Consider the following 27,167-nt stretch of genomic DNA (forward strand, 5'->3'; position numbering starts at 1 on the left):
ACAATATAATCGTTCATTCATAACGCGTTCTTTATTTATAAAACATCATTACATCCAGGCTTGCCATGCGGGACGTGTCATCGCCAGAAGTCTCGGTGCAGTACTCGCTCGCAAAAGACTATGAACCTGCAGAAGAGATCAAAGTAAGAACCAGAAAGATAGGTAAGATACGAATAAAACAAATTAAACAAAAACGTACTTGCTCTTCAACAGAATAGTGATCCTTTTTGGGAAAGTCGTCAAACAGGTCCTGCAGCTCATCGAGAATAAGTTGAGCCTGCGTCCGCTGACGCTTCTGCGCATCCGCGTCCGTCCGGCCGTCGGTCCGACCGTCCGTCCGACCGTCCGTCCGACCGTCCGTCCGACCGGCCGGAGCGGCCTCGAGCGCGTCGCGCAGCAGCGTGCGGGCCACCTCGTGCGCAACCAGCTTTCCGTGCAGAACATCTTCAATAAAAGACACCTAAAACGGTAGAAGGGTACACTTATTTATATTTAGGAATAATTATAATAAAAAGGTCTCTCTGTTGAAACCGAAAAATATTAGCACAGATAATGAAATATTTAAAATACGAAAGGATTCCAGTCGACGATAACGCTATATTATAAAGCGTTATCGTCGCGTCGCGTATAGTAACATTAAATCAGTTACCCTCCTGGAGAGGTCAAGTTGCGAATACGATGCTTTTTAAAATTTTAAGTTTTAATTGAAAGTTTCGTACCTTACGTCCGTCCAAGTGGTCGAGCGCGAGGCGCGCGCGGGCCGCCAGCGGGCCGGCCAGCTCGCGCGCCCGCTCGCTCCACGCGCGCACCGCGTGCCGCACGCCTGGAACGAGACGCGCACTTTACACTTTACTGCGACTGCGACACGTCGCTCAGGATGTGTTTCCACCGAAGATGTGCGCCGTGAAAACGTGTGGGAGTTTCCACCGAAGCCGTGTTGATCGAGACCAGATAAATGAAACGGTAGTGTTGGTTCTTTACGAAGACATCCTTCGCTGCAAATCTCCGGTGAAAACGCAGGATAAAGCGGCACCTCGCGGGGGAGCGGCGGGGGAGCGGGGTGCGGCGGGGGAGCGGGGTGCGGTGGGGGAGCAGGGGAGCGGCGGGCACTCACCGGGCGCGGCGCAGGCGAGCAGCGTGCGCGTGAGGCGCGCGGGCGCGGGCTCGAACGCGCGCGGGCCGGCGTGCGGCGCGCTGGCCCAATCCACGTGCGCCAGCGCGCCCGACGCCGCGCACACCAGCACGTTCTGCGGGTGCCGGTCTCCCACGCCTGCCGGACGTACGTTTTTATTTTTATTTAATATATACATTTTGGCTATTTAAAGACATATTTGTTTTTGACGTTATTTCATAGACGTCCACCCGTCGATAGATAAATAAATATACGTATATTATATCAAATATAGGGTCACGATCGGAACCGTCCCGCAAACTAAAACGCGACCCACCTATTACGTACGCGAGAACCGCGTTCGCCGCGAGCGATTCGGTGAAATTGCGTCGTTTGCGAATGAAATCTTCGACGTCAACGCTGTCCTCCTCCATCGCCGACCTGAAACGGAATATCGATTTCACTCCGGTGCGAGCGGATAGCCGGGCGGCTCGCGGGCGGGCACAATTAGCTCACCGTAACGCCCGCAGCGGGACCCGCTCGCACATGTCGCGAAATTGCCGCACTTTCTCTTCGACGTCGAGTTCGCAGTGGCGGTCGTCCGTCATTTCTGTAAAAAATCAAATGAGCGAATGTCAGAGGCGGGCACATGGCGAAGGGGGCGGGGCGGGGTGGGGCGGGGCGGGGCGGGGCGGGGCGGGCACGCACCGGGCGCGTGTCGCGGCGCGCGGCGCGCCACGAGCGCGTCGAGGCGCCGGTGTCGCTCCAGGAACTGCAGCAGCGCGCAGTCCGCCGACAGCGCGCGGACCTGCACACATATTTAATTTATGCCTTAAGGTATGTCGAATCAAATAAAAATTAGTACCATTTTAAATATTAAATAGCAACAGAAGTAGATATTTAACCTCGTCGACCCTTCCGAATGTGTGTTTTAAATTATAAAACAACGTAACTTCGAACGGAGGAAGCGAAGCGTTCACTAGCGATCGTTAAAATAACAAAAAGCATATCGAACCGTAATAAAAAAAGTCGATAAATAAGAAGGCTCATTATTCGTTCGTTGGATTAGTTCACATCGAATGTTACGTTCACGGTTGACGTCGCACTAGTAGCAATCTAAGCGAACAGCATTATTTACCAGGTAAGTGGTGACGGCGCCGGGGGCGAGCTGGCGGGCCAGCGCCTGCGCGGCGCGGTCGGCGCGCGGGCAGTCGCCGCCCTTGACGAGCCAGCGCCGCGCCGCGCCGTCCGCCAGCCGCGCGCACAGCACGGCCGGCCGCCGCGCGCTGTCGCCGAACACCGCCACCTGCGCGTGCGAACAAAATATTTTTTTTAAACTGGCTGAAAATTGTGGCTCATTGACTGAAGAAAATTCGTTTATTCCGATCGAGTGAATGTTATTGTAACAAAAATTTGAAGAAATGATAGTTCACCACATTAATAATTTTAAAATACATACAATCTACGATATAATATAAATCAGAACTTTAATCCATTGCACTATACGATAAATAATCAATAAAATTCTCACGTAACAAGGTTACGTGAGTATCGATTACCGAGTCGTATGGTTACATAACTAGTTACGTCGCGAACGCAAATGTCAAAACGGACCCTTTATGTCTCCATGAGTAATAATAAGTTATAACAAAATTAAATAGGATTCTAGACAGGCACAACGATACCCGTTACCTCATCATCGAACTTGTAAACGGTCAGATGCGGCGGCAGGCCGAGCAGGTCGGCGAGCGCCCGCGTCGGGTCGGCGGGCTGGGCCAGCGCGGGGCTGAGCCGCGCGAGGCGCAGCGGCCCGCCGCCCGACCCGCCGCCCGCCGCGCCGGGCCGCACCTCGCGCTCTAGATCGCGTAATACTTTCAGTCGTTCAGAAGGATCGCCGACTTCTGGAAACAGATAAACCAAATATTTTTTTAAAGTCAGAACTTTTCGTTGCAAACGCATATTAAACGGTAAACGCATCTTTTTTTTTCTTATTGTAACCGCAAACAAAATTTAAAAATTTATACTATGAATATATTTTCATATAGCTTCATGTATCTCTCTTCAGTCTCTAGTGGACAGTCCATTAATTAGGAAATCTGACTTCTATATCTTTTCGACTACTTTCGTGAGACCAAATCTAGGTTTATGGGGTTCCATCATAGAAATCTAAATAACAAGACACTAGAAGTCGTAAGCGTGCGTGACCTTGTCGCCACTCAGGTGATTTGCACATCACCAGTGCATTCGTCACTGTTCAGTTGCTCTGGAGACGTATGAGTGTATACATGGTGTGTTTCAGCAATTCCCATTGCGGAAATTCTTCCACAAGTTGTAATTATACTTAATAAAGGAATAATATTTCATCGGAAAATATATTTTTTTAGAAATAATGCCGTTTTTCCTTAAAATTATAGAATATTTACAAGTATTACGAGTGTCACCATAGTAATCGAAATAACAATGAATGACACAGTCGACCATTCTTATTATCACGTTTGTTCGTATTGGAGCAAAAAGTCTCATATACTTAGGGATGTTATTCTAAAATAAACCGTAAATTCGTGCGTTAGGATACATATTCAAAAGCTTAATTTAATAGATAAGTTAGTTTTCACTAAAATCAAGCTGTCCAATAAAAGGCATAGTTTACTTGTGTGTACTGTTTAGCTTTCGGTTTGAATGTGTTGATTTTGGCGACAGCGGTTTTCATACGAATTATGACATTAGAGCACTTCTATGTGTCTTGTTATTTAGATTTCTATGGGTTCCATAATAAATTAATAAAAGAAATATAAATTATTTTATAAATAATAACGACATATTTCGAATTGAACTTTTATCGACGTACCAAAAGATTCGAAGGGTCGCAGACGCGCCCGGTACTTGTCCAGCACGAGGTAGTCGGGGCCGGCGTGCTCGTGGAACATCTTGCCGTCGAGCTGGCGCAGCGCCGCCGCCCACGCCGCCGCGTCTGCAAGCAGCGGGACCGGCCCTTGAGCGTGCTCTCTCAACGAGTGCTCGCGCTACACCGTGCCGCGCCCGGGCCCGGGAAACGAATCAAACAATATGCGTATGTTCAGAGGCGGCTCGTGACAAAATTGTATGGGTGTTCACTTGAAATAAAACAACGAAAATACAATAGCGTTAGCAGGATAATTTATTACAAAAAAAATGAGCACCACATTATAAATCCATACTAATATTATAAATGCGAAAGTAACTCTGTCTGTCTGTCTGTTACTCAATCACGCCTTAACTACTGAATCAATTTGCATGAAATTTGGTATGGAGATATTTTGATACCCGAGAAAGGACATAGGCTACCTGCGCTTTTATTGCGAAATATGTACCATGGGCGAAGCCGGGGCGGACCTCTAGTAATATTATAAATGCGAAAGTATGTTTATTCGTTTTAATGTGACATGGCCATGGGTAACCTTTGACAGCGGTGAAACGACTCATAATAATGCGAATTTAAGATTAGGGGAATCCGCAAGCAAAGAAAAATATATGAATATTGTTTTCAATAAAAATGATGATGATGATATTGTTCATGAAATTAATAATAATTTCATAATTCCAGGGCCCTGGTGAAAGAGTCCAACGACCGGGCGAGTTTATACGTTCGCTAGCTATGCAGATACTGAGCCATGCGCACGCGCGGCCTGTGGATAGAGAGCATAGCGTACGGAATGTGGGTGGGAATAGGTGGGTGGTTTACTTTAATCAGTCGTAAAAATTTCCAATTTTAGGAAGATTAGAAAAATGATTTTAACAATAGTTAGGGAACTTTCGATTGACAGAAAAATTACGATAAGTCAGGAAAAATTTCTATAAGTCAGGAAAATTTCCATAAGTCGGGAAAATTTATATAAGCTGGAAAATTTCCATAAGAAAGGAAAATTTCTATACGTCGGGAAAATTTATATAGATAAGGAAAATTTGTATAAGTCAGGAAAATGTTTATAAGCCAGGAAAATTTTCATACGAATAGAAAATTTAAGACAGGAAAATTTCCATAAGTCCGGAAAATTTCTATACGTCAGGAAAATTTCTATAAGTCAGGAAATATTTGGTATCTATTAATAAGTCAGGTGTATTTTATGTGTAATGTGTAAAGGTACTTACTTATTTTATTGATATTAGTATTGGAGTTTTTTACGATAGATTTTAAATAATGAGCAGGTATAACTTTATTATAATTATTTATGGGGGTTCACATTGTCGCATTGACGTAAGGCGCGGGGCAGTACCGTGGTCGGCGGCGGCGCGCAGCAGGCGCACGAGGTAGTGGTGCAGCGCGTGCAGCGGGTGCGCCACGAGCGCCAGCCGCGCGCGCCACGCCGCCCGCTGCCGCCCGCCCCGCCCCCCGCCCTCCCCCCGCCCCGCAGTACCGTGGTCGGCGGCGGCGCGCAGCAGGCGCACGAGGTAGTGGTGCAGCGCGTGCAGCGGGTGCGCCACGAGCGCCAGCCGCGCGCGCCACGCCGCCCGCTGCCGCCCGCCCCGCCCCCCGCCCTCCCCCCGCCCCGCAGTACCGTGGTCGGCGGCGGCGCGCAGCAGGCGCACGAGGTAGTGGTGCAGCGCGTGCAGCGGGTGCGCCACGAGCGCCAGCCGCGCGCGCCACGCCGCCCGCTGCCGCCCGCCCCGCCCCCCGCCCTCCCCCCGCCCCGCAGTACCGTGGTCGGCGGCGGCGCGCAGCAGGCGCACGAGGTAGTGGTGCAGCGCGTGCAGCGGGTGCGCCACGAGCGCCAGCCGCGCGCGCCACGCCGCCCGCTGCCGCCCGCCCCGCCCCCCGCCCTCCCCCCGCCCCGCAGTACCGTGGTCGGCGGCGGCGCGCAGCAGGCGCACGAGGTAGTGGTGCAGCGCGTGCAGCGGGTGCGCCACGAGCGCCAGCCGCGCGCGCCACGCCGCCCGCTGCCGCTCGCGCTCGCCGGCCGCCCCGCCCCCCGCGCCGCCCCCCACCCCGCCCCCCGCCCCGCAGGCCGCGCCCCCCGCCCCGCCCCCCGCGCCGCACTCCCGCAGCGCCTCCGCCTGGTACTCCTCCGTCGCGATCGACAATTCTTCCAACTGAATGTATAAATTACAAATCTGTGATCATGACTAAAACGAAAAAGATAACCGGTGAACGGTTTTCTTACTTTGTTTCGATGGCCCTACCCTATTTAATGATACATACATTTTGAAAAATGCTTGCGTTCAAATTATGACTAGCAACCTAGTCGATATATGTATATATTCTCCCAATTATAAATTATAAATAAAAATTGGTTTTAGCAAAAAATCGATACATATAACGCACTAATCCTGCTGTGGAATCTCGTACTGTAATTGTTTATGAAAAAAAAAATAATAGGTATCACCATGTCAAGTAGAAAACGTAAAAGTGTGAAAATTAGAGGTAGAATCGTTTTTTTTTAATCGAGTCAATTTTAATATTTTACGTTTTTGATCAAACAGAATCCTCGAAAATATCATCTAGTTTGATAAATATATTATTATTTAGATTTGGTCTTTAATATTACACGTAATTGTGAACTTTAAACCTAACTCTAAACGCAAGTTCTAACATAGTCCGTGGACGTTCGCCCGCACCTCGGCGACGCCCACTCTATACAGAAGCGAACGTCGCGAAGCTCACCACGAGATATCGTAATTTAATGTAATCAACATTATTGGCCAACTTTAATGATGTTAAAATCAATATTGTAGTTTTGGAGCCTATTGCATAAGAACGTTACGAGTTTTTGTTTTAAGTTTCGAACGAATTATTTTGTTCAAGAATCGATTTTGAAACTTATAAAGTCGTTCGGGTACCTCGTTTGCCAGACGGCGCGTGTCCCCGCCCGCGCGGCGCCGCTGCAGCAGGCGCGCCAGCGGCACGTCCAGCAGGCCCGCCCCGCCCGCCCCGCCGCCCCGCACGCGCCGGTACGAGCGGAGAGCTTCATACATTTCGTTTATTAAATCTTCTCGCTCAGACATTCCTGAAAAAGTCAAAGTTCATGGATCACCTAAAATTTATTATAAAATAATAGGTACAATAATATTACAATACGCGTATATCTATTTCTATAATGTGTATAACCGTGTACCGTGTGCGCTGCTCCACATGCGGTCATAGTGCGAGACGGCAATCAGGAACGCCTCGTCGAGCGCGTGGGCGTCCGCCGCCCCCCGCCCCCCGGCCGCGCCCTGCCACCCTTCCCACTCGTCACCCTTCCCCTCTTCTAATCCTGACGCCCATTTTTCTTTCACAAACGATAGTACCGCTTGTATATTTTCTTTTGAAAGAGCTGTAAAATAGTGTAATGAGATTGAATTGCACACAGAAAGTACATTAGCATATATTTGAACGAATAATGAAGAGTGAATGACGTAGAAACGAACCGGCGGTGCGGAGGCGCAGGCGCAGCGCGAGCACGGCCAGCTCCAGCGCGGCGCCGCGCGAGCCCAGCTCGGTGCGCGGCCACAGCCGCTCTGCAACACATTCATTTTACAGGCGATCTCAACTCATCAACTCATCTATTAACTTGTATATTTTATAAGAAGTGACGATTTGAACTCGTAGATAATTAAATAAATATTTACGTTAACATTACTTTTATTTAAAAAACAAAATTAACAAAACGAATTCGTTTCAAAGATTTTAATCCATTCGTTTAATATGTAATTAAAAACAATTCCTATAAACGAAATGAATGTAAATATCACAAAAAAATATTGTACATTTTCACAAGTCGCTCAGTTTAAACTAGTCGAGAAAATAATATTTCAGACTTCAAAATTAAAAATGAGTCCAATATTTGAGCAATTTTTATCGTAATTTACGTTAAGCACGCACCGGCGAGGCGCAGGTGGTCGGGCAGGCCCGCCGCGCCGGCCACGCCCACCGCCAGCTCGCCGTGCGCGCGCAGCTTCACCCGCGCCCAGCGCAGCGTCTCCCGCTCGTACAGCTCCCTGCGACAGACAGACGGGTCAGCGCGCGGCCCGGCGACGGGCCCGCGTGCGCTGGGGGCACTCACGGCAGCTCGCGGCAGCAGCGCAGCACGTCACGCAGCAGCGCGCGCGCGGCGGGCGGGCCGCGCAGCGCCGCGCCGCTCGCGCGCTCGCACCACGCCAGCTGCGCGCCGCGGAGCCGCGCGCCCGCCTCGCGCCCCGCACCCTCCAGCGACTGCACCCGCACTCACGGCAGCTCGCGGCAGCAGCGCAGCACGTCGCGCAGCAGCGCGCGCGCGGCGGGCGGGCCGCGCAGCGCCGCGCCGCTCGCGCGCTCGCACCACGCCAGCTGCGCGCCGCGGAGCCGCGCGCCCGCCTCGCGCCCCGCACCCTCCAGCGACTGCACCCGCAGTGACCTGCAATATATACATATATTAATGACAAAATGCGCTAGAATCGCCGAAACGGCCCAGATAAGTCGAAGAACGTTTACCTTATTTTGAGTCTAGCGGCCCAGCGCGCCAGGCAGTGCTCCGCGGAGAGAGCGTGCTCGAAGGGACCGCTCTCTTCCATGCCATCTTCCCCTTCCGCCCTCCAATCTTCGCACTCCGATATCTATAAAAAAAGTCTGAATTTGTCAACTTGTACCATCCGTGTACACATAAAACTCGTATGAACAAAACTAAAATTGCTACATTAAGAAAAAAATTATTGTAATTTTAAACCTTTAAAACAAACGAAAACCATACATAAATGAGTAATAAAAAAAATTAAAAAACATAAATTCAGAAATAAAAATTATATTTATTTTACTCTTTAATACAACTAAACAGTCTTAGATATTAAAATATACAAAAATAAAAGCAAGACGCAATTTAAATAAAATAAATAAATAAATCATATTTATTGTATTTGGCGGCCTCATCACTTAGTAGTGATCTCTTCCAGGCAAACAGGGCAGAAGGTAATCAGGAAATCTTTTGGAAGGATTGATTTTTAGTCCAAATTCATTGCTAATTATAATACTGTACGGCTCGTTAGTCGCTGACAAAGGGGCGACTAAGCTTATAGTTATGCATGAGCCAGCACACTTACACGTCAAATGAGCAAGTAATAAAAATATTCAGTTCAAATGAACAATCAAAGGAGATTTAACGTACAGTCGATAAGGCAAACAGATCGTGAGGCCAGCGGGCCGCTTCGGCCAGCGCACGGTGCAGCAGCAGCGGCAGCGCGGCGCCCGGCGGCCCGCCCGCGGCGCCCGGCGGCCCGCCCGCGCCAGCCCCGCTCGCCGCCCACAGTGCACGCAGCCAGCACGCTCTCCCTGTGCATCGAGGCGCGTTATGACAATAATATGTCTCCTAAACTTGAGTACGATTGTTACAGTAGAGTCATAATAATAGGCAACATTTGACAGTTCAACATAAAGTAGGTAATATGTTATTTCGTGTTGTTATACCTGCACATGTCCTTAACTTTTTTCAATTACGGTTACAGAATTGAGTATTTGAATAAAAAATTTTTTTGTGCTAAATGGAAAGATTATATATTAGTTTTATAACAAAACTATTTTTTTAATTTTTTTTTTGCAATAATTCAAAAGTTATTTCAAAATAAAAATTAGTCTTTGAATCCAGTACCGAAGACACACCGAAAACTCCCGAAGCGTCACCCGTACGCGTGTGACGTCATAATGTTAGTTTTCACGCATTGCAGTTGATAGAAAAACGTACACAACTATAACATTTTGACGTCACATCTATGGTGACCAGTCATGGCGCGTTTATAGTCACGTGATTTTAATTTAAATTTCATCAATTTTTTGCTTATAATTAATTGAAAAATTTTTTTTTTTGGAGTTTTTGCATAAAATATCAATATTATTAATAATAAAGTTTTAAAATACATAAAAAAAAATCAATATTTTTTTATTATTCAAATACTCAATTATTGTAATAATTTTTTTTTCCATAATATACGGATAACAAAGATCCATTAATTGTTAATAAAATACATATAAAACAACATAAGAACTTAAAAATAATATTAGTAAATTAGTTTAAGACCATCACAAGACACTCTAAGCGTACAAATGTCCTTTTGACGCGACCAGTGTACGCACAAAGTGTCCCTTGATGGGCGCACTGATATCCTCAGCAATTATCTGTTACGTGTTGCAGTATCGGGCAGTAGCAACAGCAAAATGCTGTTGCTACTGCCCGATAAGAGTAATTTTAAGATTTTACGTAACTAAATTAAACCATTCTAAACATAATAAACAGTTTCTTACGTCGTTACCATGTTGCGTCAGTTAACCTTTTTTCTTTTTAAATACTAGAGACGTTACTCTAAAAATCGAAAGCTGATATCTAGAATCGAATGTAATAATAATTACTTGTGTATATAACAGAATAATATATAATATTATAATAAAACAGAATTTTATTATTTTAAATACTTATAAAGTTACCTATAAATTACACCTAAATACAGTACTCCCAAACTGATAATACGCATAGAAAAATTCGTCACTGTTCGGCAACTGTCATATTCCCCGAGCCTCCGAAGACGATATGTATATAGAGTGGTTAAATGTATTTTCTTCATGCATAGTTTATTAGAATTATGAGTTTTTTTGTGATCTTATGGTAAAAGAGATAAGTAACGAAATTTGTTTCGATAATTCAATGTAGTAAGTTAATAGCGAGGATAAGCCACACGATTGCGAATATATATTTGTTGTATTGATTTACTTGGAAAATTCTATACTTAGAACTATTATATGTACAGGTATATATCTTGTATCAACGGACGGATAAATGTCTCCTGTAACACAGGACATTTCCTAGCATAGGAGACATTGTTCAAATATTGCAATTAATTGTACCTACAGCTACGATTTATGTTTTACTTATATGTAAGTTATCCTATAATTGCATGTACATGTATATTCTTTGTTGTCAAATAAAGAATTTATTATTTATTATTATTATTATTAAAGTGTCTTACTGAAGCTGGCGTAATGATGGATGTATGGAAGGTTAGAATAAGACAAAGTTTATATTTAAAAAAAAAATATTTTCAAACACTGGTTTACATTTAAATTGTAGAAATCTAATCATCAAAATAAAATCTCAGTCCAAAGGATTTACAGAATCAGGGATTATCTTTATTTCTGATATCGTAGAATGATCAGAACTTTTATTATGCTCTTATTAACTTTCACTTTCCCCACTGCTATCTGTTACCTGTGTAAATAATCATTTTATCGGAAAATTCAACTTTGAAACAAAACTTAACAAACAAGGGTATGTAATAGCAGCTCTATATAATTCCATACAGAGATAATACGTGCGGTCACCACCAATATATGAAGACGACTGAACGGATTTTTGAATTTTTTGACTGACAGGCTACCGTCACCTACCGCCCGAATTGTTTTCGATTGTGTATGACTCTGAATTGACTCCTATTTCTTTCGAACAAGGTGCAAGATGCAAGTGCATTGTTTAGGGCACATACGATTCAATGAGTCGGGGTGATTCGGGTGTTTCTGGAAATACGATAGTTAGCGAAGATCTGCATGCGCATTATTAATTTTGGAGTACTGTAAATGCATTGTTTTTTTTAAATAGATATAAGATATATTATTGAGGATTTTAAGGAAACCAATTTGTTTCTCTGTAAATTCAAAGTTTTTATTTTAGAAAGTTTTCACAAAAGTTAACATACAAGTTTGTTACTACAACAACTTAAAATATCATGTAATCTCACCTGTAAATTCAAAGAAACGACATTTAAAGTCCACAAATAATAAATCCCCAATTATATCCCTTCTATCTTTAATTTTATTATAAATTGCGTTGCACACCAGCACACAATACTTAAGTCGTATCTCGCCATTTTTTCTTACCGCTACGTCAATCCGTGCCACAGATAACATGAACGCGCGAAGCGCGGCAAATTTGAATATTGATGAAATTTTATTTCATTACATAGATATTTGTCTTATTTTGCTCCACAAATTTACGAAAAAAAATATATTACTGGGACAGAGATTTTCTTGGTGATTTTTAAAATTGGCATATTATTATGTTTCAAGTCTGTATCGATCAATTCACTTTAATCGATGTTCTTAAGCACGTCAAATGTTGCCTATTAAACGCCACTATAGTTATGTACACATAGAAGGAACCTTACAAGGTTCCTTAACTAATCATCACACTTAAGAAGCGAGTAATAAAATTCTTGCTGAATAGGTAAATTCACATTTCGCACGAATCAATAATCGTGTAAAATTAAGGGAAAAACGGATTTTGCAGAAAAAGTTCTAAACTTATTCTCATAATAATATATTATTTATACCTCTCTATAAGAAACCACGTTTAGGAAAATACAAATTCTATATAGTCTATAGCATAACGGCAATGAGCCTATTGATAATTAGTGAGACAACCGACCACGGTACTGGTCTATGGCCCGGCGGAAGGTGCTGTCGTCAGGCCACAGCTGCGGCGGCACGGCGGACCCGTCCCACACGCCCCGCTCCCCCCACTCGCCCCACTCCCCCCACTCGCCCAGCGAGCCGAAGCACTGCGACATCGCTGAAATTGGACACATGTGCAGTTATAAAATCGCGTGAAAGCTCGAGGTGGAGTAATTAATATTATTTGCACTTTCTCACCTTCGATAGAAAATTCGGAAGACTCGTCCGGATCGATATCGCATTTCGATGGATATCTGGAAGTATAAAAATGAGAATGTTAACTTCTGCTGATATTTACTAAACCTACTGAATCGTTTCGTATTTAAAATAGGAACAGACCCTAACAGGAACAGTTCGGCGTGAGCGGCGTCGCTGGGGCAGAGCGCGAGGTCGCGGCGCAGCGAGCTTGCCGCCGCGCCGCGCGCCGCCGCCGCGCAGCGCCGCACGTCCGCTCTGTACGCGGACATTTCAATGATGTTGAACGTTAATGCGGTCATGATTTTAAAAATTATTAGAATTCGTGATTTAATTATTATTGTACACATCAAAATACAAATATAAAATACAAAATAGAATAGTGATAAAGACGAGTAAATACAACTTTCAAATTAAAAGGGTATTTATATATACGCCTCGTGAACATGTTAGACGTCAACTTACAGATCCACGTGCCAATGATCGACTAGGGTGTGCAGCAGCAGCGGCCCGGCCACCGCCTGCGGGCACAGCGCGGCCGCGCGCACGAGCAGCGCCCCCGCGCCCCCCGCGCCCCCCGCACCCTCCGCCACCGCAGAGCGCGCCAGCTGCACCAGCAAAGCGCTCGATACTGCTTCATCGTCCTGACGGTGACACACAAACTCAAACACGCGACGCAACTAAAAATACCGAACTTATGAAATCGTAAAATAATGGAAAATTGAAAATTAAATCGTAAGGTGTAAATTTAAGATAACTAATCTGATTTTTAAAGATCTGTTTAAAAATGAGAACAAGCCTCGATACGGTTTCGATGACTCTGAAGATAGCTAAGTGTTCCCTACTAAGCGTAACACGCTGTGAACTCACGCTGGCCGCTCGGAGCAGCGCCTCCAGCAGCGGGTCGGCGGGCCCGGCGCGCGCGGGCGGCGGCCCGCAGGCCAGCCGCACCACCGGCCACGTGCCGCGGTGCAGCGGCCGCTCGCCGCGCGCGCACAGCAACAGGCTACGCTGCAGCCTGCCGCCGGGAACGTGCACAATATTTATAATATTTTCACATCGACATAGTGTGTGTATACCGTATACCCTGTCTCCTTTGTACAGGTGCCGTTCACACTATAATGGCAAAAGTTAAGTGAAAATTTGAATGTCACTCGATTAATTTCAGTTTGAAGTTTAAAATTTATTTTCAGTATCAGTACACGATGTACTCTCTAATTTAGGGATCACACTGCAAATGTTTCTTAGTGAACAGTTTTTCGTGAAGCCTTTTTGTATCGATTCCAATTTGTGAACCGAATAAATAAAAAAAAAAAAATAGCCGCGTCGCTAATAACGCTGCTGAACTCACCTGTGGGGCGGGTCGGCGGGCAGCGCGGCCGCGAGCGCGTGCAGCGCGGCGCGCGCGAGCGCCGGGTCGGCGTGCGCCAGCGCCGCGCCAGCACGCCGCTCCGCCTCGTCTGCGGCGCGCGGCTCCTCCGCCCCTCGCCCCGCGCCCTCAAGTGCGCGTCGTTTCGCCGGCGGCTCCGACGTTTCGTCGTCGTTTTCGGAATTTTCACGCGAACACGTCCGTTCTAAATATACATAGAGAAAATAAGAGAACGGAAGATTAAATCATACTTTAATGTGATTACCTAATACATTGTACGTTAATAATAATTACGCGTCTATTCGCTGACGGGCGTTAATGAACGTATACAAAAAAATCATAAAAAGTAAAACTGTCTCCTTTATGCTTCATGATGGGCATACGGTGCGACGTCACAACGCGAGTTTATTCACAGACACTACACAACCGTCACGTGTAGACGTGCCGTACATGCCAGCTCTCAATGACAGATGTTTGGCGCTAACTGTCAGGGACTCACCGCGCAAGTCGTCCAGCAGCAGCAGCAGCGCGGGCGGGCGGCGCGCGGCGGCGGCGCGGGCCCGCACGTGGCCGAGCTGCGCCGCGCGCATGTGCGCCAGCCCCGCGCGGCACTGCAACACGTAACAGCTTATGCAAAATGAGTGCAACGGAACGAGGTGCACGATGTGAATATTTTTTATTTTATTTATTGAGGTCATCCAACACGTCTGTCACAACAATACTTATGGCTTAGGTACAAACAGGTACAAATTACAATAAAAAAATTTGACAATTGTGACAAACAATTATAGGACAACACAACATTAAAAAAAATAATTACATTTGAGTCAAGTCACGTCACAAAAGGAAAAGAATACAAACCAAATCAAGACAATTCTTTATGAAGGAAACATTTACAATACGTATTCTATGACAGTTGTCGTGAAAAATATCAATACAATTGGCATACTCATTGACCAGTTTACTTAGGGTGTATTCCGTTATGCACTGCGACCACTGTAAGGTGTGACGTCAATTCAGTATACTGTGAAGCCGTTCCTTTATAGCCAGTTATACTGGTTACGATTTAAAACGGAACGCAATCCAGTATACTGTCAGCCTCATTTTTTGACGCAGCATTCAAATGAGTGTATTAAAGTTTTCTAGAACATAAAAATAAACTGTTTTGGAGTACTGTCCAATTAAAAATATTTTAATTAATATTAATTGTAAATTGAATTTATAATATAATAAAAGTAAGTACTTTTTCATAAAAAAGAATAAAAAAGAACTTTCAGCTCGTATTGAACATTTTCAACACAGTCTAATAAAGTTAATTTTTGCAATTCTTCCATTGTTTTATTTATTAATCCAAACTAATTACAGAACTTTAAAATTTTCTGATTATACTGTAGCTTTGTATAAGACGTTAGGCACTCGAGTGGTTTTGACTGATCATATTACTTGCTCTGTGGACTGATCACGTGATCAAAGTACTGCGAGTACCTTACCTCGAAAACGCCAGTGCTCACAGTAGAATATGGCGGCGATTAATGACGTCATAAATTTCCCTAGGGTACTGCGGCAGTATACTGGCAGTCCAAAACGGAATGAATTTTTCTACAGTGATAGCACTGTGCAGTGGTTGCAGTGCATAACGGAAGACACCCTTAATCTACAGACGGGGGAATTTCGGCCAACAACGGTCCTACTCAGAGGAGGAACCAAAGGTGTAATTTTATTGCACGGGTATCTAGAAGGAACTCTGAGATTAAATTTATTTAACAATTGCGGACAATCAATTTTATTCTGGAAAATTTTGGCTACAAAAACAATATCTGAAAATATGTAACGATTTTCGAGTGATGAAATGTCAATATGCGACAAGCGCCTTTGGTAAGAGGTGAGCCTTTTATGAGATAACCTGCTAGAGAAACTCATGTGCCATAAGAATTTCTTTTGTATGCGTTCCAGTCTTAAAATGTGAGTCGCGTAATGTGGTCTCCAGACAACCGAGCAATATTCAAGAATGCTACGTACGAGACTGTTGTATAACATAATCTTAGTTTTGGTGTTATGAAATCCTTTAGAATTTCTTACAATAAAACCCAACATCTTTGAAGCACGATTCGTAACATATTCAAGGTGATTAACAAAAGTTAGTTTACTGTCAAATAGCACTCCCAAGTCTTTAGTAGCAGAATTCTCCTGGATTTCCATATTGTTTATGTGATATTTGAAAGGAATAGTTTTAGACTTTCTAGCAAAGCGGATGAATTGATATGGGCCTATAATTATTTATTAGTTCTTTTGAACCAGACTTATGTATAGGTAATAATAATATAATAGGTAAAGTTTATAGACTTTCTGCCGAGTTGTTCGACGTTCTGATTTGAAGATTATTATAGGAAAGTATCAACTTCTCAACACCAAACAACCTCCACCCAACAGCAAGCCAAACAAAGGTAAAAAAACACAATTTTCAAGGTAATTACACACAGAGCGTGGTAAACTTGACAGACGAAAAAAATAATTGAATTGTATATTTTCATTCCGGGTTTACATAATGTGTGAATATGTAATGTCTCCGCGTTTCACGTCAAACGTGCCAACGAGAAAATGACAAAAATATTTAAAACGAGAAAGAGGTCTCTATTAATGTATAAACATAAAATATAATGACCAATTCGAACGCTACGTCGTCCGTGTCGAGCGGAAGGGCGGGCAATACCAGCTCCAGCATGTCGGCGATGTGATGGCCCCTACCGGCGTCCTTCTGCTCGTTGGCGTACTTCACGTACATATGTAGAATTTCGATGCATTTGTGTTTCTCTCTGCCGACGATTTTCGCTAACAAGTCTGTGACAATTCTGAAATTTAAATAGATAAATAATTCATTAAAGACAATTTTAAAATACGGAAGACTGCCAATTTCTTTCGAATCGAAATCATAGAAAATAATTTACCGGAAGTGTGATAAATCACATATTTCGGGATACGCGAGCATGACGTGCCGCAGGAGCGTCAGGTAGGCGGCGACGTCGCGGCGCCGCGCCGTCAGCAGCTGCCGCAACTCGTCGGCGTACGCGCTCTGCTCCCGGCTCGGCTCGGCCGCCAGCGCCAGCCCCAGCGCGTCGCCCACGGGCCGCAGCTCGCGCGCGCCCCACGCCCCCGCCGGCGCCCCCGCGCCCTGCGCCCCCGCGCCCCGCAGCCCCGCCAGCAGCGCGCGCACGAGCCCGCGCACGCGCACTCCACACCGACCCACGCGCTTCATCACCGACAAACAGTTCGCTCGAAGGGACTCGCCGCCTACTCACATATAAATTGTAAAAGTTAATTGTAATAGTAACAGTCACATTTGACATCAACAAAATTAAGCAACGTAACCTTGTTACTTCGGACATAAAATAATACTATTTCGTTTCGTTAGAATTGCACATATTTTTTATTGTTAGTGTTATGTGTAGTTTTGAATCGTACTTGTTTTATTTTACTCCTTAAAATTACGAAATAAATATATGAATGGGACAGCGATTCGCCTCATGATTTCGCTTCATTCACATCAATTTAAGGTCATCATACTAACAATTATGTATATGGATATTAAATTTATCTGAAATTAATGAAATAAATAAATAAAATTAATCGATGCTTTTAAGCAGGTCAGGTAAAATGACTCCACAATAATTCCTCGTGTGTGTGATCGTGAGCGATCGCGGCTCATTGAAGTCAGTCGGAGAGTAAAATAACGTCACCGAGATCGAGTCACAGTATCGTACAGTACTCCCAAACTGATAATGCGCATAGAAAAATTCGTCACTGTTCGGCAACTGTCATATTCCCCGAGCCTCCGAAGACGATATGTATATAGAGTGGTTAAATGTATTTTCTTCATGCATAGTTTATTAGAATTATGAGTTTTATTGTGATTTTATGGTAAAAGAGATAAGTAACGAAATTTGTTTCGATAATTCAATGTAAGTTAATAGCGAGGATAAGCCACACGATTGCGAATATATATTTGTTGTATTGATTTACTTGGAAAATTCTATACTTAGAACTATTAAAGTGTCTTACTGAAGCTGGCGTAATGATGGATGTATGGAAGGTTAGAATAAGACAAAGTTTATATTTAAAAAAATGATTTTCAAACACTGGTTTACATTTAAATTGTGAAATCTAATCATTAAAATCTCAGTCCAAAGGATTTACAGAATCAGGGATTTTCTCTATTTCTGATATCGTAGAATGATCAAAACTTTCATTATGCTCTTATTAATTTTCACTTTCTCCACTGCTATCTGCTACCTGTGTAAATAATCATTTTACCGGAAAATTCAACTTTGAAACAAAACTAAGAAGGGTATGTAACAGCAGCTCTATATAATTCCATACAGAGATAATACGTGCGGTCACCACCAGTATTTTCAAACTCAAACATTTATTTATTCAATTAGACTACTTTTAGTAGCACTTTCGAATCGTCATTACATAAGTATTTTTAACATTTACCACCGATTCGGAAAGCAGTATCTATGGAGAAGAACCGGCAAGAAACTCCATAGTTGCTCTTTTAAAATCATATTGTCAATATTACATAATCTGTAACTTAAATCTAACTACATAATATATCATAATATGCCAAAGAACTGTCCTGTGGTTCTTACGCGACAACCCTCCATGGATTTTCATCTTCCATATATTATTCCTTAATGCTATAATAGGCTCTCTGAACTAATATATTTTTTACGTAAGTTTTAAATTTAGCACTACCAAACTCTTTAATATTATGAGGAATTCTATTGTAAAAGCGTATACCTTGACCCATAAATGAATTTTTAACTTTAGCTAATCGGAAAATCGCTATTTAAAGACTACTGACGGAATTTTGAATTTTTTGACTGACAGGCTACCGTCACCGATCGCCCGAATTGTTTTCGATTGTGTATGACTCTGAATTGACTCCTATTTCTTTCGAACAAGGTGCAAGATGCAAGTGCATTGTTCAGGGCACTTAGGATTCAATGATTCGGGGTGATTCGGGTGTTTCTGGAAATACGATAATTAGCGAAGATCTGCATGCGCATTATTAATTTTGGAGTACTGTAGATAAATGATAACGGTGAAGTACCTGCAAAATAGGGTTCGAAACAAAGTTCGGGCAAGACGAGGCCCCGGCAGTAGAGGCGCAGCAGCCGTTCGAGCGCGCGCGCCAGCGGCTCGAAGGGGCGCTCCACCGCCGCGCGCAGCAGCGCCGCCGCCCCGCGCGCGCACAGCCCCGCGCCGCCCGCCCCCTGCGCCCCGCCCGCCTCGTCCCACGCCGCCACCGCCGCGATCTGCGAGACCACCACCCGCTCGGTATGAGTGCGATAACGAACAGAGTCCATGCAGGAACTAAACTCACGATGTCCAGGTGCAGCGCGGAGATCGGCGGCGTGAACAGCGCGACATCGAGCAGCGGCGCGCGCAGCTCGGCCGCGCTCGCCCGCAGCGCCTCGCTCTCGTCGACCGCCACCTGCAGCAGGAGATAATTGTCTCAATCCTCGTAGGATGTGCGTCTACGAGGATGTACGTCTAGACGCAGACGAGCCCCACCTGCGCGGCCAGCCAGCGCAAGTTGAGCGGCTGGGAGGGCGCCAGCGCGCGCAGCAGCGGCGCCAGGTAGAGCGGCGCGGGCGCGGCGCGGGCCAGCGCGTGCCGCAGCAGCGCCGCCAGCGCGTCCCGCTCGGCGCCGCGCAGCGCCCCGCGCGCCCCGCGCGCCGCCCCCGCAGCCGCCTCCGCCTGCGCCTCCTGCCGGGGAACGCACACGCATTGAGTTTTAGCCGGATTTCTGAACGCGACGAAGACTAGCCGTTGTCCTAAATACAGTTCTCTGCAGGATTTTAACTTTATCGGAACTTCCGGAACATACGGAAATATAAATCTTTCATCTTCACTGGGACCGAAAAGGCTAAGAAATAAAAGCGCTGAAAGGAGACATTAAAAGAAACGGTAAAAATATAAGTTTCTCCATAAAAGAAAGTAACGGTGTGAACCTCGTCACGTTCGTCGTGCAGGTCGTAGAGCAGGGGATTTTCGGACAGCGTGGTGAGAAACAAACGCGAGCGGAGCGCGTCGCTCGCGCCGCCCGCCCCGCTCGGCCCGCTCAGCCCGCTCGGCCCGCTCGGCCCGCTCAGCCCGCCCGCCCCGCTCAGCCCGCTCAGCCCGCTCGGCCCGCTCGGCCCGCTCAGCCCGCTCGGCCCGCTCGGCCCGCTCAGCCCGCTCAGCCCACCCGCGCCGCTCGCATTCGTCGACATAGCTTCACGCGCGTTCTTCGTATCAGCAGGCTCTCTGTTCCACTGTTTGCAAATAATAAATTACGATATACTGAGCACACTGAATCCCTAAACTATTTCTTCTATTCTGCTACTCTGTCTACTGTTAGAGGTTGCATTTACGTTGCATTTAGGTGCATTTACGTGTTCAACCAATAAATAAACAAATTCAAAACGACCGACGAACGCGACACAATTAATTATCTTTAATTCTAAGGCTGCAATGTCCCGCACTCGGGTTTATTCTTTCATTTTATTATTTTATATTTCACAAAGTTTAGTAACACGACAGACCACCCGTAAGAAAAAAGGTAAGCAATTGTGGTACAATTTTTTTTTTTTGTCCAATTGGGATATTGTGGGAACGACACAATATACAGTGCGGCGTGCGCGTGTTTCTCTGTCTGTCTGTCTCTCTCTCATAGAGACAGGAAATTCGTTCCATCCGGGTGTCCCTTGACACCTCTCGAGTTTTGTTTTCTTTCAATTAAAAAAACGTTAGGTATGGGGAAATAATGACAATATTAAGAGTAGCGTCAGGACCGACAGCGGGTACGCACGTGCGGCTGCGGCAGGCGGTAGGGCGCGGCGGGCACGAGGCGCGCCCACACGCGCTCGCACAGCGCGGCCCGCAGCAGGCCCGCCGGCCCGCCGCGCGCGCGCAGCGCCGCCAGCAGGACTCAGGACCGACAGCGGTACGTACGTGCGGCTGCGGCAGGCGGTAGGGCGCGGCGGGCACGAGGCGCGCCCACACGCGCTCGCACAGCGCGGCCCGCAGCAGGCCCGCCGGCCCGCCGCGCGCGCGCAGCGCCGCCAGCAGGACTCAGGACCGACAGCGGTACGTACGTGCGGCTGCGGCAGGCGGTAGGGCGCGGCGGGCACGAGGCGCGCCCACACGCGCTCGCACAGCGCGGCCCGCAGCAGGCCCGCCGGCCCGCCGCGCGCACGCAGCGCCGCCAGCAGGACCCAGGACCGACAGCGGGTACGTACGTGCGGCTGCGGCAGGCGGTAGGGCGCGGCGGGCACGAGGCGCGCCCACACGCGCTCGCACAGCGCGGCCCGCAGCAGGCCCGCCGGCCCGCCGCGCGCACGCAGCGCCGCCAGCAGGACCCAGGACCGACAGCGGGTACGTACGTGCGGCTGCGGCAGGCGGTAGGGCGCGGCGGGCACGAGGCGCGCCCACACGCGCTCGCACAGCGCGGCCCGCAGCAGGCCCGCCGGCCCGCCGCGCGCACGCAGCGCCGCCAGCAGGACCCAGGACCGACAGCGGGTACGTACGTGCGGCTGCGGCAGGCGGTAGGGCGCGGCGGGCACGAGGCGCGCCCACACGCGCTCGCACAGCGCGGCCCGCAGCAGGCCCGCCGGCCCGCCGCGCGCACGCAGCGCCGCCAGCAGGACCCAGGACCGACAGCGGGTACGTACGTGCGGCTGCGGCAGGCGGTAGGGCGCGGCGGGCACGAGGCGCGCCCACACGCGCTCGCACAGCGCGGCCCGCAGCAGGCCCGCCGGCCCGCCACGCGCGCGCAGCGCCGCCAGCAGGCAGCGCAGGCTCGCGATGTGGAACACTCTGCCCGACACATATTCACCATTTTAAATCGCGCTTAGAGAATTAGGATGATGCGAGTAGAAGTAAATATATAGAGGCGTCTCATTCGCTTAAATATGTACGTTATTTCTGTTCGTCAGTCGGTCGGTGGTCTCCATCGATTCGTTCGACCAGTTAGATATAGTCTCTATCGTGACATCGATTGTTTGGTTTAGTTAAATGATTCTGAGGTAGTAACGTTTTTGAAATTGTAAGGTAACAGGAGTAATCTGCCGATTTCGAAAATTCTTTGTGAGCCAAATCGGTTATATTTTTTTATCTCGAGTCGACTCAAGCTAGCGGTGAGCATAATATTAGGCGACCGCATAAGTTAATTGAATAATGGACCTCGTCATCTCGACGAGGCCGTCGTTCTGCGGCGCTTGGTCGCGCAGCGCGACGCACAGCTTGGCGACGGAGCGCGGCAGTTCGAAGGGTTCCCGCGGCCGCTCCTCCAGCGCGGCGTGCAGCGGCGACTGCGGGCTCTCCAAGTGCGACCGCGGCACCTGCACATGGATCGTTTCAAAGTTTGCAATTAAAACTGTAACATTTTAAAACAAGAAAATTCTCTTGGGTTGGGGAAAGGTGACGAACCTTGTCGAAAATGAGGGTGAGGAGGGTGAAGGCGCGCACGTAGTCTAGCAGGCAGAGGCGAGCCTGCCGCCCTTGCGGCGCGCGGGGCCGCACGCGCAGCGCGCCCAGCGCCCGCGCCGCCCACGCGCCCGCCAGCGCCGACACGCGCGCGCCGCTGCTGTGCCTGCGCACACAACCACTCGCTTTAGTGCTGGCTTCACTAGTATCATCTAACAAACCAGAGGCGGCTCGTGACAAAATTGTATGGGTGTTCACTTGAAATAAAACAACGAAAATACAATAGCGTTAGCAGGATAATTTATTACAAAAAAAATGAGCACCACATTATAAATCCATACTAATATTATAAATGCGAAAGTAACTCTGTCTGTCTGTCTGTTACTCAATCACGCCTAAACTACTGAACCAATTTGCATGAAATTTGGTATGGAGATATTTTGATACCCGAGAAAGGACATAGGCTACCTTTTATTGCGAAATATGTACCACGGGCGAAGCCGGGGCGGACCTCTAGTAATATTATAAATGCGAAAGTGTGTTTATTCGTTTTAATGTGACATGGCCATGGGTAACTTTTGACAGCGGTGAAACGACTCATACTAATGCGAATTTAACATCAGGGGAATCCGCGGGCAAAGAAAAATATATGAATATTGTTTTCAACAAAAATGATGATGAGGATATTGTTCATGAAATTAATAATAATTCCATAATTCCAGGGCCCTGGTGAAAGCGTCCAACGACCGGGCGAGTTTATACGTTCGCTAGTTATGCAGATACTGAGCCATGCGCACGCGCGGCCTGTGGATAGAGAGCATAGCGTGGGATGTGGGTGGGAATAGGTGGGTGGTTTACTTTAATCAGTCGTAAAAATTTCCAATTTTAGGAAGATGAGAAAAATGATTTTAACAATAGTTACGGAAATTTCGATAGACAGAAAAATTACGATAAGTCAGGAAAAATTTCTATAAGTCAGGAAAATTTCCATGTCGGGAAAATTTCTATAAGCTGGAAAATTTCCATATGAAAGGAAAATTTCTATACGCCAGGAAAATTTCTATAAACAAGGAAAATTTCCATACGTCAGGAAAATTTATACAGATAAGGAAAATTTGTATAAGTCAGGAAAATGTTTATAAGCCAGGAAAATTTCTATACGCCAGGAAAATTTCTATACGTCAGGAAAATTTCTATACGCCAGGAAAAATCCATAAGTCCATCCATAAGTAAGGAAAAATTGTATACGTGAGGAAAATTTCTATAAGCCAGGAAAATTTCTATACGCCAGGAAAATTTCTATACGCCAGGAAAATTTCTATACGCTAGGGAAATTTCGATAAGATAAGAAAATTTCTATACGTCAGGAAAATTTCTAAGAAAGAAAGAAAGAAAGAAAAAATGTTTATTTAGCACCACACAATACAAACAGAAAACAAAATATAACAAAAATAAACCGAAAAAAAAGAAAATACATTAAAAAGGTAGGTACTTACTGCTGATCAGTGTGGTGCCAAAAAGGGTAGCTACTCAGCATGTGCTACACGTTATGTTGTGAAGCGCTGATTTTCAGTAGTCCCTTGTTGGAGTGCCAGTCAAAAGATGTAAATCAATAATACTTAAATATAACATAATACAGAATACTATAATTTTTGTGTACTTAAATATATATTGTATAATATATAAATATATCTACCAATTAATAGAATACATAGGAATTAATAATAATAATAATTTAAATGCAATATTATAATAACACAATTATACATAAGATAAAAAATAAAAATAAAAAATACCATATAGAATAACAGGGAGTAAACAATAAATACAACAATCACGGTACGACTGTAATAACAATGCGACTAAGGCTGGTTACGAAACTCGGTAAGTAGCTGTTTTTTGAGACCATATTTAAAACTTGATAAGGTCCTCGAGTTTCGCAATGGAGGTGGTAAATTATTCCAGCACTTAGTCGCATTATATTTAAAACTACCTTTAAAAATGGATGTATGGTGTTTTGGTACTGCCAGCTTGACGAGGGTCGCCCTAGTAGTCATGCCCTTCGCGCTTCCCATCCATGTCAGCTTACTATAAAGATACGCTGGGGCTTTGGTACTGATCACATCGAAGAGAAGAGATGCAAGATGTAAACGCCTACGGTGGTCCATGTTGAGGATATTTGCATTTTTCAAGTAAGGTGAAATGTGTGTTCGAGCAGGAATATCCCAACAGAACCTAGCGCAGACGTTTTGCACTCGTTGTATGGCTCTTTTTGTACGAGACAGGAGACGAGGACCGTACATTACATCCGCATAGTTAAGCTTTGACAGAACCAAAGACTCACACAGTCTCAGACGCAGACGAGGATTAAGATAGCTTCTTATTCGGTATAATAGTTTTAATCGGTAGAAGCAGTTTGCGATTGTTGTATTTATGAATTTTTCGAATCTTAGTGCTTCATCGAAAATAACACCTAGATTCCGAGCTTCACGCACACGTTCTAACGGGACTCCGTTTATATGCAACGGCGACGTTTGTTGCTCAACCTTTTTAATAACTTGAGGAGTACCCAGTATCATAAATTTTGTTTTTTCTGCGTTAAGTACTAATGCATTATTCGCTGACCACTTTGAAATACTGTCGAGATCGTCGTTCAATTTTTGTATGAAGTCGTGAGTTTTGTCAGGTTTAAAGGAGGTATATAATTGGACATCATCAGCGTAAATATGGTAATGGCTGTACTTAATTTTGGATATTATATCAGCAGTGTATAAGACAAACAATACAGGTCCCAAAATAGAACCCTGAGGTACTCCTCTTTTCACTGGGCTACAGTGAGAAAGAGAAGTAGTACCGTCACTATTAGAGACCACTACAGTCTGCCTACGTTCACCTAGATAACTCTTAAACCAAGCAACAGATTCTGGGCTAAAGCCATAATAGACCAATTTTGACAAAAGTAGGTTAGTATCTATGGTGTCAAAAGCACGTGAAAAGTCTAAAAGGACCAAAAGCGTTCCTTTACCACAATCTTGTTCGCATAAAATATTATCCAGCACATCTGTCAATGCCGTTACAGTACCTCTTCGCTTTCTGAAACCAGATTGAAGGTCGGGCAGTATGTTATTGGACTCAAGATAATCCATTAACTGTTTGTGAACAATTTTTTCAAGGATTTTGGAGCAACATGGCAAGATGCTAATAGGCCGTAAATCTTTAACAGATGCAGGATTACTTTTCTTTGGAAGTGGTCGCACCAATGCACTCTGCCACATCGCCGGAAATGTACTACTTTTTAAAGATACATTAATAATGTGCGTCAAGATAGGAAGTGTCTGTGATATTGTGAGGTTAATCATATCTAGAGATAAGTCATCAACACCTACTGCTTGAGACTTGAGACTCTTTAATGCCTTTAGTACAGTATCTTCGCTCACAGGCTTCAGTTCGAAAGAGGAATTGTTTATAAAGCGATGTTCGTTGAAGTGAGCTAAGTAAGATGTTGGTACGGTGTTATTGGTAGGAACATTTAGGAAATGTGTATTTATAGTATTGGCGTCACTGATATGCGCTGGAAGTATGAAGTCATCTTTTAGTTTAATCTGTACATTATCTTTTATATGGGTCCATAAGGCGCGTGGATTTTGTATGTTAGAATTAATGTATGTTTCAAAGTAAGCTGTTTTTTCTCGATGAAGTGCAGATGCAACATATTTTTTTAAATCGATATAGTAGTTTTTGGCACTATCTGTCTTACAAATTTTAGCCCTGGCTTGAGCTTCGTCTCGTCTTTTCATCATTTGTTTAATATTATACGTCAACCAGGGTGGCTGTTTCAGTTTGACATATATATTTTTCCTAGGCGCATGTGAATCGAAAATTTCTACCATACTACTTGTGAACAAAGTAACGATATCGTTGACATTTTTTATTGATAACAAGTAGTTCCAATCAACTGCGATTAACGATTTATTAAAATGATTATGATCTATGTCCCTTATACATCTACGCGAGATCCACCTTGGCTTTGTCCGTTCTTTTAAAATATTCAAATGGCAAGATATAACAGAGTGATTGCTAAGAGAGGCAATGTGATCAACTGTTACACTAGATACGCCTGCATTGGTACAAATTAAATCAATTAATGTTTCACTGTCATTTGTAAAATGAGTAGGTTGAGACACAATTTGGTTCAATCCCGCTGATTGTAAAAATTCGGATAACTTTTTTGTATTGTTGTGATTGTTGTGATTTCTATACGCCAGGAAAAATCCATAAGTCCATCCATAAGTAAGTAAGGAAAAATTGTATACGTGAGGAAAATTTCTATAAGCCAGGAAAATTTCTATCCGTCAGGAAAAATTGTATAAGCCAGGAAAATTTATGTACGTAAGGAAAATAACGATAAGTAAGGAAAATGTCTATAAGAAAGGAAAATTTCTATACGTGAGGAAAATTTCTATAAGCCAGGAAAATTTCTATCCGTCTGGAAAAATTGTATATGTCAGGAAAATCTATGCGCCGGGAAAATTTATATAAGCCAGCAAAATTTCTATAAGTCCGGAAAATTTCTATATGCCGGGAAAAATTCTATTAGCCAGGAA

General features: G+C 45.2%; 2 protein-coding genes and 1 long non-coding RNA gene across 3 annotated transcripts in view; all 3 read right to left on the minus strand.

Annotated features, from left to right (window-relative positions):
• Window positions 1-5,466, minus strand: part of LOC149901487 (serine/threonine-protein kinase mTor-like) — a 5,492-nt gene extending 26 nt beyond the window's left edge. The window contains exons 1-10 of the mRNA XM_090111132.1: window positions 3,960-5,466; window positions 2,804-3,012; window positions 2,250-2,417; window positions 1,820-1,919; window positions 1,628-1,721; window positions 1,449-1,552; window positions 1,034-1,270; window positions 720-823; window positions 200-460; window positions 1-126 (exon numbers count right to left, since the gene is read on the minus strand). The exon at window positions 1-126 is cut by the window's left edge and continues 26 nt beyond it. Coding sequence (XP_089967258.1) covers window positions 49-126; window positions 200-460; window positions 720-823; window positions 1,034-1,270; window positions 1,449-1,552; window positions 1,628-1,721; window positions 1,820-1,919; window positions 2,250-2,417; window positions 2,804-3,012; window positions 3,960-4,038 — 1,434 coding nt within the window. The 5' untranslated portion in view covers window positions 4,039-5,466 and the 3' untranslated portion in view covers window positions 1-48. The remainder of the gene's footprint in view (window positions 127-199; window positions 461-719; window positions 824-1,033; window positions 1,271-1,448; window positions 1,553-1,627; window positions 1,722-1,819; window positions 1,920-2,249; window positions 2,418-2,803; window positions 3,013-3,959) is intronic.
• Window positions 5,318-18,397, minus strand: LOC149901488 (uncharacterized). The gene is made up of 18 exons (XM_090111133.1): window positions 18,382-18,397; window positions 17,040-17,382; window positions 16,757-16,943; window positions 14,594-14,705; window positions 14,077-14,299; window positions 13,596-13,743; window positions 13,191-13,405; window positions 12,870-12,983; window positions 12,729-12,784; window positions 12,505-12,648; window positions 9,205-9,368; window positions 8,538-8,659; window positions 8,296-8,460; window positions 7,950-8,116; window positions 7,496-7,585; window positions 7,201-7,401; window positions 6,926-7,092; window positions 5,318-6,178 (listed from the first exon to the last, which is right to left on the minus strand). The coding sequence occupies exons 1-18, from the start codon at window positions 18,395-18,397 to the stop codon at window positions 5,318-5,320; spliced, it is 3,495 nt and encodes a 1,164-aa protein (XP_089967259.1).
• Window positions 18,398-19,377: 980 nt separating this feature from the next.
• LOC149901489 (uncharacterized) lies at window positions 19,378-19,747 on the minus strand. Its single transcript, XR_016457643.1, has 3 exons — window positions 19,669-19,747; window positions 19,478-19,588; window positions 19,378-19,409 (listed from the first exon to the last, which is right to left on the minus strand). It is a non-coding gene; the product is annotated as an uncharacterized LOC149901489 (long non-coding RNA).
• Between the last annotated feature and the right edge of the window lie 7,420 nt (window positions 19,748-27,167).

The sequence above is a fragment of the Colias eurytheme genome, chromosome 16 (assembly GCF_061535395.1).
Source record: "Colias eurytheme isolate Ceu_HAF_F1 chromosome 16, ilColEury1 Martin Lab GWU primary, whole genome shotgun sequence".
In the NCBI taxonomy this organism is placed as follows: Eukaryota; Metazoa; Arthropoda; class Insecta; order Lepidoptera; family Pieridae; genus Colias; species Colias eurytheme.

Coding starts and splice junctions, on each gene's coding strand:
- LOC149901488 (XM_090111133.1), bottom strand. Junction 12,649..12,728: donor TTCCGAATTTTCTATCGAAG/GTGAGAAAGTGC, acceptor GTCCAATTTCAG/CGATGTCGCAGTGCTTCGGC. Junction 7,093..7,200: donor CATGTGGAGCAGCGCACACG/GTACACGGTTAT, acceptor TGACTTTTTCAG/GAATGTCTGAGCGAGAAGAT.